The sequence below is a fragment of the Rattus norvegicus genome, chromosome 8, assembly GCF_021556685.1.
Source record: "Rattus norvegicus strain SHRSP/BbbUtx chromosome 8, alternate assembly SHRSP_T2T, whole genome shotgun sequence".
Classification (NCBI taxonomy): domain Eukaryota; kingdom Metazoa; phylum Chordata; class Mammalia; order Rodentia; family Muridae; genus Rattus; species Rattus norvegicus.
The window spans coordinates 57,603,247-57,620,476 of NC_141541.1; the positions used below are offsets into that span (position 1 = coordinate 57,603,247).

The 17,230-nt window shown below is 45.9% G+C and overlaps 1 protein-coding gene across 40 annotated transcripts in view; it reads right to left on the reverse strand.

Annotated features, from left to right (window-relative positions):
- Ncam1 (neural cell adhesion molecule 1) overlaps positions 1-17,230 on the reverse strand; it is a 300,380-nt gene that overhangs the window by 27,485 nt on the left and 255,665 nt on the right. For 12 of the 40 annotated variants that reach the window (NM_001395708.2, NM_031521.4, NM_001395707.2 and 9 more), the window contains 5 exon segments: positions 13,330-13,461; positions 14,976-15,146; positions 15,469-15,565; positions 15,915-16,099; positions 16,534-16,684. In NM_001395708.2, the coding sequence (NP_001382637.1) occupies positions 13,330-13,461; positions 14,976-15,146; positions 15,469-15,565; positions 15,915-16,099; positions 16,534-16,684 (736 nt within the window). 40 annotated transcript variants of the gene reach the window in all.

The window sequence follows — 17,230 nt, forward strand, 5'->3', positions numbered from 1 at the left end:
TTTGAGCTCAGGCCCCAGTCACTTAAATTCTTACTAATGACCAGGGAAAGGAGGTGAGGGCTGTCCTTAGCGAAGCTTCATTCTTTTACCCCAGACACTTTACTTGCTCTAACTTTTCATCCTCCTCCCCTCTTTTGGTTTAGTTGACCACTTCTGAAGACAGCCTCTCCTCAGGAGTGAACAGATTTCCCAGTTTCAGTGATGTGCTCTGCTTCATCCTGAATCACAGCGTTTACTGTGATAGCCAATTTTATTTTTTAAATAAACAAATTTAAAATTCGAACTTTAGCATCTGCACTCACTTAGTATCCTACAGGGAAGTCCTGGGGAATTTTTTTCTAGAACGCTAACCACTTAGCAGTCACCATGACTCTGAAAGAAGTCTACCCCTGTTGGAAGCCAATGTAGGGAGGTGTAAAAGTCACTATATTTGAGGTGAGGGGTTCCAAAAGCTCTAAGATTTAGCAATCTTGAACCCCCAATGTTCTCTGTCCAAAGACTGACAGATCCAATTCCAGTTTTTACTATGGATTAAATTATTACTGTGGTTTGCAAGGTTCTGTTGTTTGGGGGGATTTTTCTGTTTTGCTGCATACCATGCAAAACACAAGACAACTCATTGTTGGAAATGAAGGGGCTTCTCTGCAAGTCCAGGTGTCTGGCTGTAAATGGGACTGGATTTAGGATGATGTTGCCACAGCTACAAAGAGAAAGTTCTCGGTGATTGTGAATGGGGGCGGGCAGGGAGAAGGACATGGGATACACACAGGGTAACACATATAGGGAGTGTGACTCAGACCAGGAACAAAGACCATGCAAGACAAGCTATTGAGATTTTGACTGTGTGGATGTCGCCCAATCAGTTCTCAGAGAAATGAGGTCAGAGGTGAGGTCGAATGGAGGGGAGGCGCTTGCATGCGCAGGCACACCAGGTAGTTATTGGTGTTAGTGTGGCTACGTGATCATTGCAGCCTGTATGTGTCTTTAGGGTGTGATGCGAAGTAAAACTTTAGTTAGGAGAGAACAGAACGCCTGTGACTCCCAGGGGAGGCTCTGATCAGGCCTGAGTTTAGTGGGGGAAGCTGAGAGCCGACACCTCCTTCTCTCTTGACGGTGAGTGAGAAACGTTTTAACAAGGTTGTGACAGGCGCAATATTAACTAATTATTTTGTCACTGTTATGTGCTTCATCAGGCTATAATTTTATTTCCTTTTCTGTAAGGGTCAATCATGTGCTTCTTGATTACACGGAGACTTCCAGTCACCGTTAATTGCCAAGTGACTTTTGCTTGATTTGTGCCTCCTGCCTGGGGGGGGGGGAGGGCCACTTTTGAGAAGTGACACCTCAGTCATCAATCCAAATTCTCATTTCAGAAAAGTCTTCCATTTATGCAAATTGTGTGAAGCACTCTCTGGTTTTACAGGAGAGCAACCTTTGCACAGATCTACCTCTCTTTCTGGAGCACTTCAAGGTTGTGAAATATTTCCACAGGGGTTGCAACTCATCTTGGAGAAGTTGTAGTTTATGGAGTTGTGTAGTTTATGGGTATAAAATTAAGCAACAAGGCTAATTTTCAAAGCATATTTCCGGTAAAAAATGTTTGTGAAGTCTGTTAAAAATTCAAGTTCCCAAACTCTACTGTGGCTAACATGGCTTTACTGAAAGGGCAGTTGGTGTGACCAGATTTCTTGAGGGAAAACATTAAACCAAATGCTGTCAAGTTCTCCAAGTGCCATGTCAAGGTTGCAAGGACTATTGAACTCTAGACACGAATTGAGAGCCAGAGCAAATCTTTCAAATGGCTTTGCTGAATCTATCTGAGACAGGGAGAAATTCGTGCCAGGCGGTGGCTCCAGGTTTATTCTTCTAATCAGAACAAAGAGTTTTACCTTCTGTTCACCAGCGTGGACGACATCATCAGCACCATGCAAGCCACATGACAAAGTCACATGATACGCACGCACATGATTGGTTGAAAGGAAAGTGGAGGAGGTCACATGAAAAATACAAAAAAATTAAAAACTGATGTAAACAATGGGCAGGGAGAAAAAAACCAACAACAAAATCACAGACTAAATAAAAGGAGAAATCAAATTAAATTAGCAGCTTCTATAGGGAACATTGGGAGGGCAGACATACTGCCCAGAAGGAAGAGAAAAACAAACTATATAGCGCATTTAGTTAACAACACCAGTAAGCATTAGATACAGTTGCAACATTGCGTATTAATACCACACCGAGGCACATGAACACTTTTAAAATGAGGGGGTATTTCTGTCAAGGCCCAGATGTCAATCAGGGTCAATCTCAGAGTCTGTTAAAGGAAAAGAAAAAACAACAGCCAAGTTATTTATTCAGATTCCAGAATCGTCTCAGCATCCTTGGGGAAGTTGATGGCCTTGAGTTGTAGGTCAACAGGGAAGAGTCCTGAAAGAATAATAGATTGTGTTTAATTAATGAGAGTCCTTTCCTTTGTGCCCTGGTCAAATAGGAGAGGGAGAGGACTGAAGGACGCTGGGTAGTTTCTGGCCAGAGAGGGACTGCTTGGAGGGTCTATCTCCACTTCCTTATGGCACACTGGTGACGCTCTTAATACCCTGTGGGACTCCGTAGAGTCAAGGCACACATAAAAGGAAAAGGCCATCACAGGTAAAGGACTAGGTACTTTCTTGGCAATTGAGACAATGGCTGTTTAATACCAAAGAGCAGGAACCAGCCCTGGCCAAGCACACAGAGGGTGACATCAAACACATACTTAACTACTTATGAGTCCAACGATGCCTTCAGATTTGCCATGACTACGTGGATAAGAGAGGAGCTCGAGATTTACAGTGTACACCAAGGCCTTTTGGTTTGAGTTCACCTAAACTCCTTTTACTGTGTTATCCCACATTCAAGTTTGGGACTGAACGACTGAAAATTCTAAGGAAATCCTTAGGTTTCCTATCACAACTTTCACAGACCTTGGAGTGAGGGAAGGAAGTTCTAGCTGTTGACAGTTGAGGTTAAGAGGGAAGGGCAAAGATGTGAAGTTAAGGTATCTCTCTGAGAGTATGCTGCTGTTTAAAAATAAGAGAGAGAGACACTTCAGCTGAGTGCCATATCTCCTTGCCACTGCGAGCTAACAGAATGCATGATCTCATGCTCTGTTATGACACCAGTTTTTGCTTCGTGTGCATGGAAGGGATTATATGTGACAGGCAGTTTCCCTTGATATCATTCATGAAAACTTTCTTCACCTATGGTTATAAACAGGTCATTATCATACACTCAGACACACATATACACACATATGCACCACACATAAACACACAGATACACACAGATACACACATATACACCACACACATATGCCTATACATAACACACATTACACTCAGACACACACATACACACATATATACCACACACACATATACACACATTGTACTCATACAAACACATATATACACATTACACTTATACACACACATACCCACATTATACTCAGACCCACACATACACACATATACTTCGCACACACATATACACCACACATGCACACACAGATATACACACATACACACATAATACATCACACACATATGCCTATACATATACACATATACACACATCACACTCATACACACACATACATATACACACAGAAACACACACACATACATATACACACAGAAACACACACACATACATATACACACAGAAACACACATACATACATATACACACAGAAACACACACACACACACACACACACACACACACACACACACACATCACCCGTGTTATCTGACTGACAGAGTTCTACAGGACCCCAGCTACTCTGTTCCCCTTGTACTGCGGCTCATATCCTCTGTATCCTGATTCGACAGTCACAAGTACATTCTTGCTAACTCAGGCTGCTGCCAGCCGGGACACCCTCTCCTTTATCCTGCTGTCCACTGAGACTTATGATTTGGGTCAGTAGTCAAGTGGTTCAAATAAAACAGACTCCAATGTCCTACTCAGATTTCACAACTAAGCAGCTTGTCTGTGGGTAGAAATGTCTGATGTGTAAAAAAAAACCGAAACACCCATCAGGGGAGAAATACTTCATTCCTTTTCAGGAGAAGTCTGGAGCCAAGATTGTGTTTCATTGACAGACAAGATCAAGATGCAAAGAGGTGTCTCAAACAGGACAGGGTTGTGCAAATGGGTCCTGTAGCTTTCTCCTATTGCCTGGGACACATACAGCAGGAGGCTAGCAAAGGTCAGTGGGGGGACACTGTGGTAGGAAGGGTGTTGTTAGCTGCATTCCTTTCTCAAATGCAAATACACCGCAAACAAACAAGAAAACCCTCAAACTCATGCAGATGAGCCCAGCTTACTGTCAGGGCTCTGCTCCTCTCACAAAACCAAACCTCAAAGGCATCAGGAATTGAAAGTCATTGCAGCACACCACCAGAGGGACACTGAGAGAGCAGACTGTAGCAGTCTTCCACAGGAGGAAAAACAATTCCAAGCAGAACACACAGCCAGGAAACTCTCCTCCCCTCTTTAATTATGTATCAGAAGCCTTAGCTGGGGTGTGGGAGCTGGGTTCTCCAGACCTGTCACCTGCCTCATCAGACTGCTGCTTGGTAGGGGGCCAGACAAGCTCTCCCTGCATTCAGAAAAGAAAACCCTGGCCGCTTCCAGTGTTGGAACATACACAGTCACGTGCAAATTCTCTTGTTGCCTAGCTGAGGCCCTCGGCACCCATGAGGCTTCACATCTTTAGGGCCAGCCTGGAAGCTTTCAGCAAGGACTCAGCCAGGTTTTCAGGCTGGTCTAGGGGGCTGCAGTTGTCCCCTGGATCCTACTGTCAGGAGTGGATGTCTGTACTTCCGACCCAGCAGTCTAGGAGGTGGCTTTGTTCTATTGGTTTTCAAGCAGCAAGTGTCCTAGGGGAACAGACTGAAGGGGCAGTGGCTCCTTCTACCGTGCGCTCTGCTGTGAGACACTCAGCTCCTCCTTCTACCTTTCTCTGAGCAGCCCTCTCCATTTCCTCTGGTCTCTTCTTGCTCCCGGACTTTCCTCACTTTAGTTTATTGCTGTGTGTGTGTGTGTGTGTGTGTGTGCACGCATGCGTGTGTGCATAGTCACAGGAGGCAAGGACAGTAAAACTGTGGGAAGGAGTTGCCATTTTTACCACCCCGGCACCCCCACGTTTTCCTAATCCTTTTCTGTTTTTAACACACATGTCCATTCAGAAAGGTCTCCTCAAGCACAAACAGTCACCCCTTATTCTTTGGGAGGAGGCTCCCTTTGCTTTCTTGGCCAAACAGACAACATGCTTAGGAAGCCACTCGAGGCTAGGAGCCTGCATGCAGTCACACTGTAGTCTGTGCTACTACAAGCGTCCAATCAGAGGCGCTGCCCAGAGAAGCCAGCTCTGTACTCACTAGATAGTTCTGTGGTTGAAAGGACAGGAAGAGGCCAGGTTGCTATGGAAACATGAAGGGCAGAAAAGCACTAAACACTGAGGGCCAGAAAGAACATAACACTCACAAGCCCAAAAGTACAAATTATGCATAAAAGTGTGTGCATATATATCACATACTCACATACATACATGTATTTGTATCAGGGAAGGTACGTCAGTCACTCATTCCTGTCTCCATGATTTATCAATATTAACATAAATGTTTTGGAGAGATTATCAATGATTTTGCTGACAAAGCACTCAAGCCGCAAGATTATCCCCAATTATTCTTTGGAATAGATTCAGTTACTAAATGTTGGGCACTGTATTTTGTGTATTTTTTCATTTAATCTTTTTTCTTTCTTTCTTTCTTTCTTTCTCTCTTTCTTTCTTCCTTCCTTTTTTTTTTTTTTTTACAAATATGTATTCCATAAAGGGGAATCTATCTTTAGTTTTAGAGATAAGAAATCTGAGATTTGGGGATTCCAAAGAGACTCTTCTGTGGTCATGAGGTCCCAGGAAGAAGGTCAGAGGAGAGGTTTGAACTGATGGCAGTCTACTTCTAAGGCCTAGACTCCTCTGGCCACAGAGCATAGCTTGGATTGAAATGGCAGAAAAGGTTCTCATTAGAATGATGGAAAGAGGGCTTGAGGCTGAGTTCAAACCTCTCATGGGGGCCTCTGCAGTATCCTGGAGAATAAAGTCATCCAGGCAGGGCTATGCTGCTGTGTGTCTCTGTGAGCTGCTGCCAACTTCACCACAAACAATGCCACACTTTGTCATCCCCACCCCCAAAGACCCCCGCCCCCACCCCAGCTAAAAAGCCAGGTTGAAGTTTCCAAAGACTGGACCTGCTCCACTCCACCAGATTCAAAGTCCTGGAGTACAGCACAGTAAAGAGAACGAGTGGAAAGAACCAGGCTCACCCGCTGTGACAAAGGCCCGGCTCACGTTCCTGCTGGGTCAGTGATGCCCATCCAGGGTAGGCAAAGCAGAGCTTGATAAATGCTATAATCTTCATTATTTTCTTTACGGTGGGTAGGGAGCGGGAGTAGGCTCACCATTTGATTTTAGAGCAGAGATCAGCAAGCTTCACTTGCAAAGTGTTAAGCAATTTGTGCGGGCCATCTGTGAGCAGGCACTGTTAATTTCCCCGCAAATATTTATGAGGAGTCTATGCACTTATGGACACAGTGAAAGCTACAGGCTGCACTCTCTAATTTCAGAGCTGACGTCCAACTAAAATAAAGGGTAAAACCACAATGCCTCAAAGCATTTTACACGACCCTGCAGGCAGGGCAGATTTTTTTTTTTTCTCGGTAAACTCCTTTGGCTTTTCCAAATACGGGCTTTGGTCTGACCTGCTGGGAATCACATCACATCACAGGTGTACAAAGCAGTCTCAGGGCAGCTGTCTGCAGGGCGTCCTATCCAGAGCAAAGCTCTTCTTTTGTCTGCCCTGAGAGGACCTCTGTCTATTCCTTTTTCCCTTTGCTTCTTTAATAACCCAATGTGACTTTCCATTGCTGAGTTATCTCCCGGTGAAGTGTATGACCTTAGGCAGACGAGTCTTGCCTGGTGGAAAGGAACCTGCAGGGATGGGGGTGAAGGAAGTAATACTCACTAGCTCGAGGAGACAACGGAACAAGGGTGGAGGAGTTAGCAGGAGCCACTGGAGAAACAAAAATGAAGGTGAAAAAAAATGGGGAAAAGGTCACTGGGAGCCTACGGGTGCTGGATTGGGAAGGAAATGGGAGCAGCAATCCTGGGTGCTGGTATGAGGAGCTGGTGGGAAGCAAAGTTGGAAAGAGAAAAGAACGCATGGGACAGGTGGCTGGCACACCGGCGGACGGTACACACCTTGAGCCCAAGAGCCTGGTAAGGCTGGCGTGTAGGTGAGGATTGGCCAGGAGCAGCTGAAGAGGCCTCAGACCTTGACTGAGCACAAACAGCTGCTCTGGAAGGATCACCTGTGTCCATAAGCTCTGAGGGACAGGAGGACAGACATCTGGGCCTCGACTTAATGGGAACCTTAGCAAGAGAAGAGACTGGCTTTTCAGGTAACACTCTGGATATGTGTTTATACATAGGGATGCATGTGTGTACATCTCCTGTCTGTGTTAGTGGGTGATCGTACACACCTTTGTGCGTGTGTGAATGACGAGGCCAGCTGTTGTGTTCTTCAATTGCTTCTCCACTTTATTTTAAAAACATTTTATTTTAAATCACATGTGTATGTGCATGTCTTTGTGTATAAGTATGTGTATGTGTGTGTATGTATGTATATGTATATGTGTATGTGCATGTCTTTGTGTATCTGTATGTGTATATGTATATGTATGTGTATATGTGTATGTGCATGTCTTTGTGTATATGTATGTGTATGTGTATGTGTATATGTATATGTATATTTATATGTATATGTGTGTAGGTACTTGAGAAAACCAGAAGGGGCCATTGGATCCTCTATAGCTGGAGTTACAGATACTTGTGAGCTGTCTGCCATGGATCCTGAGAACTTAACTCTGGTTCTCTGCAAGAGTAGACCATATTCATAACTAGTAAGCCCTCTTTTTAGTTCCCAGTCGCCTTACTTTTTAAGATGGCGCTCTCTCATTGAACCTAGGGCTCACTGCTTCTGGGAGTCTTGCTGGCTACAGAGCACGACCCCTGTTGTCCCTATGGCCCTGGCCCTGGGGTCACAGGCACATGTAGTTATTCCTGTCTTTTTTACGAGTGCTAGGGACTGGACTCAGATCCTCACTAGTATACAGCAAGCGATTGAATGACTGAGCATCTCTCCCGCCCTCTTGGCACGTATAGCAAAGCCTATACATCTCATTCTCTAACCCGAGTAACTGAGAGAGATGGAATTGGTCATGTTCAATGACAAGGGGCAGTCAGTTTTTATACAGAAGCCTCTGAAAACATGGCTGCTTTCCAAAAGTCTTCCCTAGAGATGGTGATTGTTTATACTGCAGGGGAAGAGTGAGACAAATAACATTCAGTGTCATTCCCTCGCCCCCAGAGGAAAGAGTCGCTAAAGATACAGGATCCTCATAAAGAATCCCAAGTACCCTTCGGCATGGAGGATGCTTAGAGACTGCACACTGGGACCCTGAATGGGACTTTGGTGTTTGATTGACAAGTACCCAGAAGCTGTCTGTCAGTGGTGACAAAAGGCGGTCTCCTCTGGGAACTTGGTGACGGAATGGGAAAGCACCACCCTATTGGCAGAGCTGCCTCAGTCAGCTTGGTTTGTCCAGTACTTTTCAGATGACTCCACCAGTGCCAGTGTCCCTGATGTCAAAGTAGTTTGGTTACCAATCTTTCATGAATAGGTGACTCAATTAATTAAGGTAAATGTCTCTCACTTTCATGTGTGTGTGTGTGTGTGTGTGTGTGTGTGTGTGTGTGTGTGTGTGTGTGTGTGTCTTAAGGCATTTGTGTTCATGTTATTTTGGGAAAGGCCTAATTCCTTATGCATTTTTACCATGTACACTGCAAAGCATTTAAGGTGTCACACAGAGAGGACAGACTATCAAGATAAAAAATCTCAAGACACATCTTTTAAGAAACGTGCACCTGATACACTCTATTTTGTTTCCGGGCATAGAAGCAAAATCAACAGTACCAACTAGGCCATGGGATGCTGCGAGTGTGTGGTTTGGTGACAGAGCAAAAGGATTCAGCAAGAAAGCAGAGTAAAGGTTTCCAGCAGTGAAGCAGCCTCCCTGTGGCAAGCAGATCATGAACTGACTAGGAGGGAGGTCCCGAGTCCACACAGGCATAGAACTTGAAAACACATGCACAGAACGCTGCCCAGATTAGAACTTAGTCTGTTTAGACTCATAGCTCTCTTTTCTCCTCCATGCACCATACATGCCGAGGACCCTCAAAAACCAAATCATGCTTTGCCGTGCAGCCAGCTGGGAGGCTTTAGCACTTTTGCTACTTCTGCCTACTTTTCTCTGGCCTTGATAAACCCACACCCCTGACTGTGCAGACGTTTTCTAGGGAACCAAGGAAGCAACTCTATCATTGAAACATCCCAAGAAACTCCAACAGTTGCTTAATGCCCAACACGGTCTCAACTAACCCCTTCAACTCAGAAGTCTGGCAGCTAACCCTTCCGGCCCCGTGTCTTCTCTCTCCTGGGGTTAGGAGTTACTCTCTGGTCCCAAGTTCAGAGCCGCCAGTCAGTCTGTGTCTATGCACCTATAGTCCTATAGGGTAGGGGAATGGTGTCCGTGGATGAGTGCGGACTTGGGGAAAGCACACACAGATCAGTCCACGGATGATTCTTTATCCGAGTTCAGACAACTTTCTTGTCTTCCAAGAAGTTGGAGCGAGGACCCAGAGGAGACCCTTGTGAAGACTTGCAGCTTCACAGTAGAAGGAGAAGAAGGCTTTGTCTAAGCAGCGGTAAACACTGGCTTCATCTCCCCACACTGTCCTTTCTTGGGACAGGCAGGATGTTCTCGCTCAGTGACTTGGGGAAAGTTTATGGAGGTTAAAGAAAAGACCCCCTGAGGTTTCTTCAGGGAATGTGCTCTTCCCATGTTTAGCAAGACACCATGCTGATATTGTGTATACACTTCTAAGATGACATGTCACTTCTGCTTGTCAGAAATAATCCTTCTTAACCCTCCCTCTCTCCTTCCCTCTATCTCTCCCTCCCTCCTTCCTTCTTTCCTTCCTTCCTCCTTTCCTTGCTTATTTCTTCCCTCCCTCCCTCCCTCCCTCCCTCCCTCCCTCCCTCCCTCCCTCCTTCCCTCCTTCTCTGTCTGCCTGGAGGTTTGAGTCTGTGGTGTTACAGAGGCCAGGCAAGTGTTTTATAGTTGAGATATATCACCAGTCCTTTCTCTGTTCATTTTATTTCAAGACAGGGTCTCACTAAGTTATCCAGGGTAGTCTGAAATTCAGTCTGTAGCCCAGGCAGGTCTTGAACTTATGATCTTCCCACAAAGCATTTTAAGGCCCGTAAGGCCTGCTGCTTATTAACTCTTTAAATCATACCTTTATTCTGTGATTGAGAAAACCAACTTTTGTGCTAGTTGTTGCCGGGTCACAGCCTTCTGCAGAGGACCCTCAGGGTCTGCCCTAATCACCCATGTTCATACTACTAGACAATAAAAGACTGAGTCCAGGGTCTACCTTCTCTTAAAAACTAACAACTAAAACTAAAAGTAAATATTTTAATTAAACACATAATTCCTAACACGACTTGAAGCATACCTTCTGCTGTATTACAAAAACAAGCCCAACTGTCCAATAATCCTGTCTTCATAAGGCCCAAGCTGGTAATGAATGGGAACTATTGTGACCTTGGGGGCCAAATCCAGTTCCTCCAAGTCAACTGTAATGGCTGCAGAGAAGTCAACAGAAAGTCTTATTTGGGCCTCCCTCTCTAGCTAGCAAAGCTGGTCCTTGCTTACTGATCACTTCCTATAGAGAAGGGGCTAGCAGAAGCAGCTTAGAATTGCTGGAAGGATCCAGAAGGAAAAGCTGTCTCACCAGAGCTGCCTTGGGGCACAGCTGTCAGTCCTCCTCACTGCTCCCTGTCTGCACCCCTCACTCTCACAGGTCCTGATTCTGACACCTTCCCTAGCTGACGCACTCAGACACCAACTTGCTGATAGCATAACATCCATACTCAGCTACTCAGTTTTTGCTGTTGCTGCAGTATTTTTGAAAGACTTTTTATAAGTTTCCAGAGTGCCTTTTAGGATCTATCAGCCTTCTAGAACAGTGTATAGCTTCCGGAATATCTTTCTGTCTGGGTCTGTCAGGTACCTCCACACTCTGTTCTCTAGGTGCTCAGCCTAGGGAGAGCCAGACCTTGACAAAGAGACTTTTGGGATTTGGGCTTTTCTTCAGGTGGAGGGGGTCAGAGCCAGCTCTACTCTCTGTAGCACCGGCCACCTTCCTTTTTTCCTTTGTTCTCAGTGTCCTGTGTTTGCAGTTTATATCATTAGGGTGTCACTCCCAGGTGACTCTCCCTTCTCTCCATGCTACTGGGTAGCTACTAAGCTAATTGGCCAGTCTTTTCCCAGAATGGGGAGGTAGACTGTCAGTAATCCAGTGCAAATGAAGAGAGCTGATCAGAACCAAGGGCTTAGTTCCCTCCCCATGTCCACCGCAGGCAATTGCCTGCAGGACATAGTATAGCTACACCTTTCTGAGAGCCCCCACTAGGCCTTCCCACCAGTTGCCTCTGCTCCCCCTTGTCTATGAACTAACAGATAAGCCAGGAAGCATGCGAGCTCCATTCTCTTACTTCCTAAAAACAAAGAGGAAGATTATTTTTGGCTCCTTCTCTTCGATCATATTTGGAACAATGTCCTCAGGAGGCAGCTGGTCACTCCGCTGGTACCAGAGGCTAAAAGTGAGGGGTTGCTATTAGCTTGTTACTTGGAGATCATCTGCAGATTTCCACCATGCTTGGTTCATCAAACCTTCGCTTTCCACACAGTAATTACTACACACAAAGATTAATAAATAAACACAATTTCAAAAGACACAGAAGTCGCATGCTCTAGAACAGTAGTGTTAGCCTCCTGGAGTGACCGATATATGTTAACAAGGCACAGCTAGACTAAGGTCAGTGTGGTTAGGGCTCAGACAGCATCATCTACTTCAGCCTCTAGGGGACAAAAAAAGGGGCCAGAACTAAATTATGAACTAGATCTAGGTGTTAACACTATGGAAACAGGTAATGAGGTATGAAGAGGCACTTACGTGGAGGAGGGCTATCTGCATTTCCCATGGATGGAACACAGACGGAAAGAAAAGCCAAGAGACAGACCCAGGGGAAAAAAAATAAGATGTAAAAGAAATGAACGGAATCCACAGAGCACATGGAGCTGAAACTCAAATTATCAAATTACTTTAAAACAGAAAGAAACCGTCCTTGCAGAAGGACCATGAAACAGCTCTACTGCTGGGAAGAGGTTAAGGGGGTCTTTTTTGTAGGCTCCCATGCTTCTTAGACAAAGAAGCAAAGAGTTCTCCTGTGTAGATTAAATCAGGGTCTGGGGAGAGCTTGGAGCTCCATGGTCACCCAGGAGAACAGCTCCATAGCATCTTCATCTGCTGCAGGGGCCCAGGAAGGAGCCTTGTGGGGAAGCAATGTGAATGGCAGAGGAACATAGCCAGGACAAGGCTCACCCAGAGCCTGGCTTCTGTGGGAAATGAAAGCTAAGCTGGGTAAGCATGGTTTAGGGGTGGAGGGAATGACAGAGAGAAGCTAGAGGCAGCCCCAAGTGGGAATCTGGGGAAAGCAGCTCGCCTGAAAGAGTCTGAGAGGCAGAGATGTCTGAGGAGTCATCTTGGGAAGGAAGCATCAAACTCGTGCAGGGCCCCTATTACACAGTGGGTACCCATATCTCCTCACAAAGAAGACTCTATTTTTCTCTCTATGACTTAATTTTGTCACTGCATAGAATGTGCAGGCACACATGGCATGAGCAGTCACTGTCTCTGTTGTCTTCCTTCAAGTCACAAGGTATTTAGGGGCCTCAGTGTCTTGGCTCAAAAACCAGCTCTCCCAACTCCTTCCATTTGCCCTGCATGTTTTCCCCTCCTGCTTCAGACTCTTCACCAAAGTTAATCATTGGTGGCCTCTGGCTGCTATTCTAATAAACTGGGCCACCCACTAGGACAGTAAGTATCCTCCAGACATTTTGAGAATGAAAGAGTGAGTGCAAATCAGCCATCCCTGAGAACCAGAGAGTTGAGTGGGCCACTTGGAACATGGTGACACAAAAGTCAAAAGCTATCTTCTGAGCTATGATAGGGGCCGGCTCAGGGTCCCTTGTCTGTCCCTGAGGAAAAGAGGGAAGAGTGTGAATGGGGAGAGAGACAGAGCAGCTGGCTGTACTTACGGACTGGCTGTGTCTTGAACTCAGTGGCTGCACTGATCTCGCCCAGCCCCTTGCCGTTGAGGGCCGCCAGTCGTACCGCGTACCTTGTCTCAGGCTTCAGGCCCATGATGGTGACAATCCCTTCCATGTTGGCTGTTGTGAGAAAATGGGGCTGATTAAAAGAGAGTGCCCATGTACAGGGGAGGAAAATGCGGTGGAAAGCGGCATGGCAGGTCTTCAGCAAATTAAACACAACTGTTGTTTGGGAACTATGCAGAAAGATTGAAAGCAGGAGATGAATGGATACCTGTGTTCACATAGGCAGCATGAAGTCCCAAGTATACACCAATGGTCCAAAGTCACAAGCATCCTTGATGACTTTTATACAACAGATGAATGGATTAATGAAATGTAGCAAGGACCAATGGTGGGGTGTTTACCCAGTCTTGGGAATGGAACATTGACACATGCTATGATGTGATAAACCTTGAGAAGATTTTGTTAAATAAGTAAGCAGATACCAGAGGACACATAGTACATGAGTCCACTCTCATGAGGTACCTACAATAGTCAGCTAGGGAGCCACAGTGGAATGGTAGTTGCCAGGGACGGGGAGGTGGATAAAGGAGGAATTAGAGTTTCTGTCTGTGAGGATGAAAATGCGCTGATGCTGATAGTTGTGACAATGCTACTGACTTGTATACTTAAAAATGGTTAAATGCAAAATTCATGTGAATTATTTTTACCATAATTGAAATATAAGTAGAAGCGATCTTTTAAAACAGAAGGGACTGAAGAGGTATCTCCGTGGATGAAGTGTCTATTGTACAAGAGGAATACTTGACTTCAAATCCCCAGAAGCCATGTAAAAGCTGGGGTGGAGGTACTCTTCTGTAACCCAGCACAGAGTAGACACAGAGAGACCATAGAGTACTGAAGCTCCCTGGTCAGCCAGCCTAGCTGAAGTCATGATTTTCAGGGCCAGAAAGTAAATGTGGGGAATGATATAGGAAATATTTATCCATCCATGGATACTTGATGCTGACTCCAGAAGGGGGACACAGAGAGAGACAGAGGGGGGTCACACACACACACACACACACACACACAGAGACAGAGACAGAGAGACAGAGACAGAGATGGAGGGACAGAAAGAGAGGGAGGGAGGGAGAGAGGGAGGGAGAAAAGAAGATGGAGATATTTAATCTTGAAAGACATCATTGGATTGATTTAACTTTGGAGATAGAACAGGATTTATTCATGGTAGATCTGTCATCTTGCTGGCTTGGTTACCGTCGGCAGTACATGACTGTCCTTGGGTATGGACTATTAGGGATGTCCAGGTGTCATCAGAGAGGAGGCAGAGAGCAGAGTGGGGGACGCTCTGCACTCTTCCCCATTGAGCTCAGCACCTAAGCAGGTCTTCTGTCTAGAAATCGTCTGAGATGTCCCTCCTGTCCTGGTGAGGTCACAAGAACTAGGTGCTGAAGCAGCAAGGGACAGAAGGGCAACAACTCTATGGAAGCATGACCCTGACCTAACTCTAGCTGAAGAGTTCCTAACTCTCGAAGAAGCTGAATGGGATGGCAGATGGTGACATCCTGCACGTTCCCTACCTACACAGTCAACAAGGATCTGATGAATTTGAGGGTGGGTGCTAGACTCACCTTCTTTGGCATCATACCACTTGGAATGCCATGCTTCTTCACCCAGCGACTTCCACTCAGCCTTGTATTTGAGGATGGGAACTCCACCTGTGGCTTCTGGCTCATCAAATTGTACCTGTGCTGTGCTGGAGTATGGTTCCACCCGGTCGATGGATGGGGAAGATGGTGTATCTGTGAGAATATATAGGGACACCCAGGTCACATATATAGCCCAAGACCACAACGCTCAATTTGAAGTATTTCTCTCATGTTTCTACTCGTCTCAGGAATCCTAATGTAAGAATCTCTGGTTTTGGAGACTCCACTTTCCTAGATTACTTCACATTCTCTTCAACCTATCCCATCACTGGGTTCTCTCACTCTAAGTGGCTAACAGCATCTGACTCTTCAGAGCCCGATGTCGTCTTCTACCCCTTCACTGGTATCCTTGAAGTGTTTAAGATGGGCTAGCGAGGGCAAGGATGATATGGAAGTTACCAGGAGTGGCTCTTACCTGCTTGAACCAGGATGAATTCCAAGGACTCCTGTCCAATACGGTTCACCGCTGTGCAGTTGTAGTTTCCAAAGTCATTTTCGGAATCAGGGGTTACCTGTAGAAGGATAAAACCCATGGATTACAAGTGTCCCATCGGTGGCCACACTCATCTTTATTTCTTAGATACAGTTAGCAAAGAATACATCTTGTGAGGTACACATTATCTATCCCAGTGGAAGGAGCTCAGTGGCTCATGGAAGAGACACGTTCCACTTCCCAGTGCTAGCCTAGCCACAAGATCAGGACCAGGAAAGCTGAGGTTGGGCACCTAGAAGAAAGGCTCAGTTTCTTCTCCATTCTATGTTCCCCAGTTCTGGATGTGCCAGAGAAGCAGGAGAAATGATGAATCTCATCCCAGGATCATACAGCCTGTACCACCCTGCCTTTCCCACCCCCAAATTCACCTCCAGATAGCTCGCAGATGGGGTGTTGTAGATCTTGATATTGCTGTAGTTGGAGCTTGGCAGCAACTGGCCATCTCGGAACCAGGAGATTGTGGCACTTGGGTAGGCAAAGACCTCACAGGTGATGTTCACCTGGTTCCCTTCCCAAGTGTACACAGCTACAGGGCCCTGGAGCTTGGGAGCATCTGCAAGGTAAGACAATGACCATTAGAACAGCTACCACTTTCTTGGAACACCCAGAATCTGTCTTCTGGCCCTAGAAAGGTAAGCAGGATCCAAAGCAGAGCTGGTGCCTGGAGCAGTAGAGCTCTGGGAAATTTTAGAATTCATGTTGGAATTCTCTGCTTGAGAAAACTCACAGCATGGGGGTCTGGTGGGCAGTTTGGGGATGATGATGATGATGATGATGATGTGTGTGTGTGTGTGTGTGTGTGTGTGTGTGTGTGTGTGTGTGTGTGTGTGTGTGTACTTGGGGCCATAACTCTGAAATAGTTGAGGGCCAACAACCTGGGGGAACGAACTAGGTAGAACTTTCTACTGAAGCCGAATCTTATGTCTACTACATCCTGACCCTTTACTGCTCCTCCCTCCTCCCACTCCTTCCCAAGTTATTTCTTACATTGAACTTCAAGGTACATGGACTGGGAGTCCTGGCCGATGGTGTTGCTGGCAGTGCAGATGTATTCTCCAGCATCTGTGTACTGGATGCTCTTCAGGGTCAGGGAGGACACACGAGCATGGCTGCGTACCACCATGTGCCCATCTAGAGTCTGCCAGGAGGAAAGGGACAGCATCAGGCACTGAGATGGGGCAAAGGGCAGGGACAACTAGAGCAGTGTGGGTCTAGGAGACAAGGCTATTGCTTGTCTATGGTCAGTCTCTAGTCCCCTCTCTATGTCAACCTCTAAATTCACATCACCTATTTCATAATGGAGGAGAGTGTGGGAGCAGAGTAGAACCTTGAAAGTAGTTCAAACAGAAAATGGGACCCGGTTGGCTGGGGCCATGGTAAGGTTCCCCAAGACGTAGTTCGAGATGTGTTAAAATGGAAACAAAGACCCTGACTGGCACAGATTCCATCAAGGCATTGTCTTTTACTCTGCTCTTTCCTTCTGGTCTGACTACCACACACAGTTCTACAGTGACTCTGTACTAGGAAATGCCAATGACCCAAATGTAAGAAATGCAAGCAGCGTCTTTCCTATAAATGCCTCTTTCTTGCATGCTTGATGGCAAGACAATTTTCATTCTTAATGTGGAGAAAAAAAATCAAAACTCATGCCCTGCTAAACTGAAACTAACAGAGACTCCTCTAG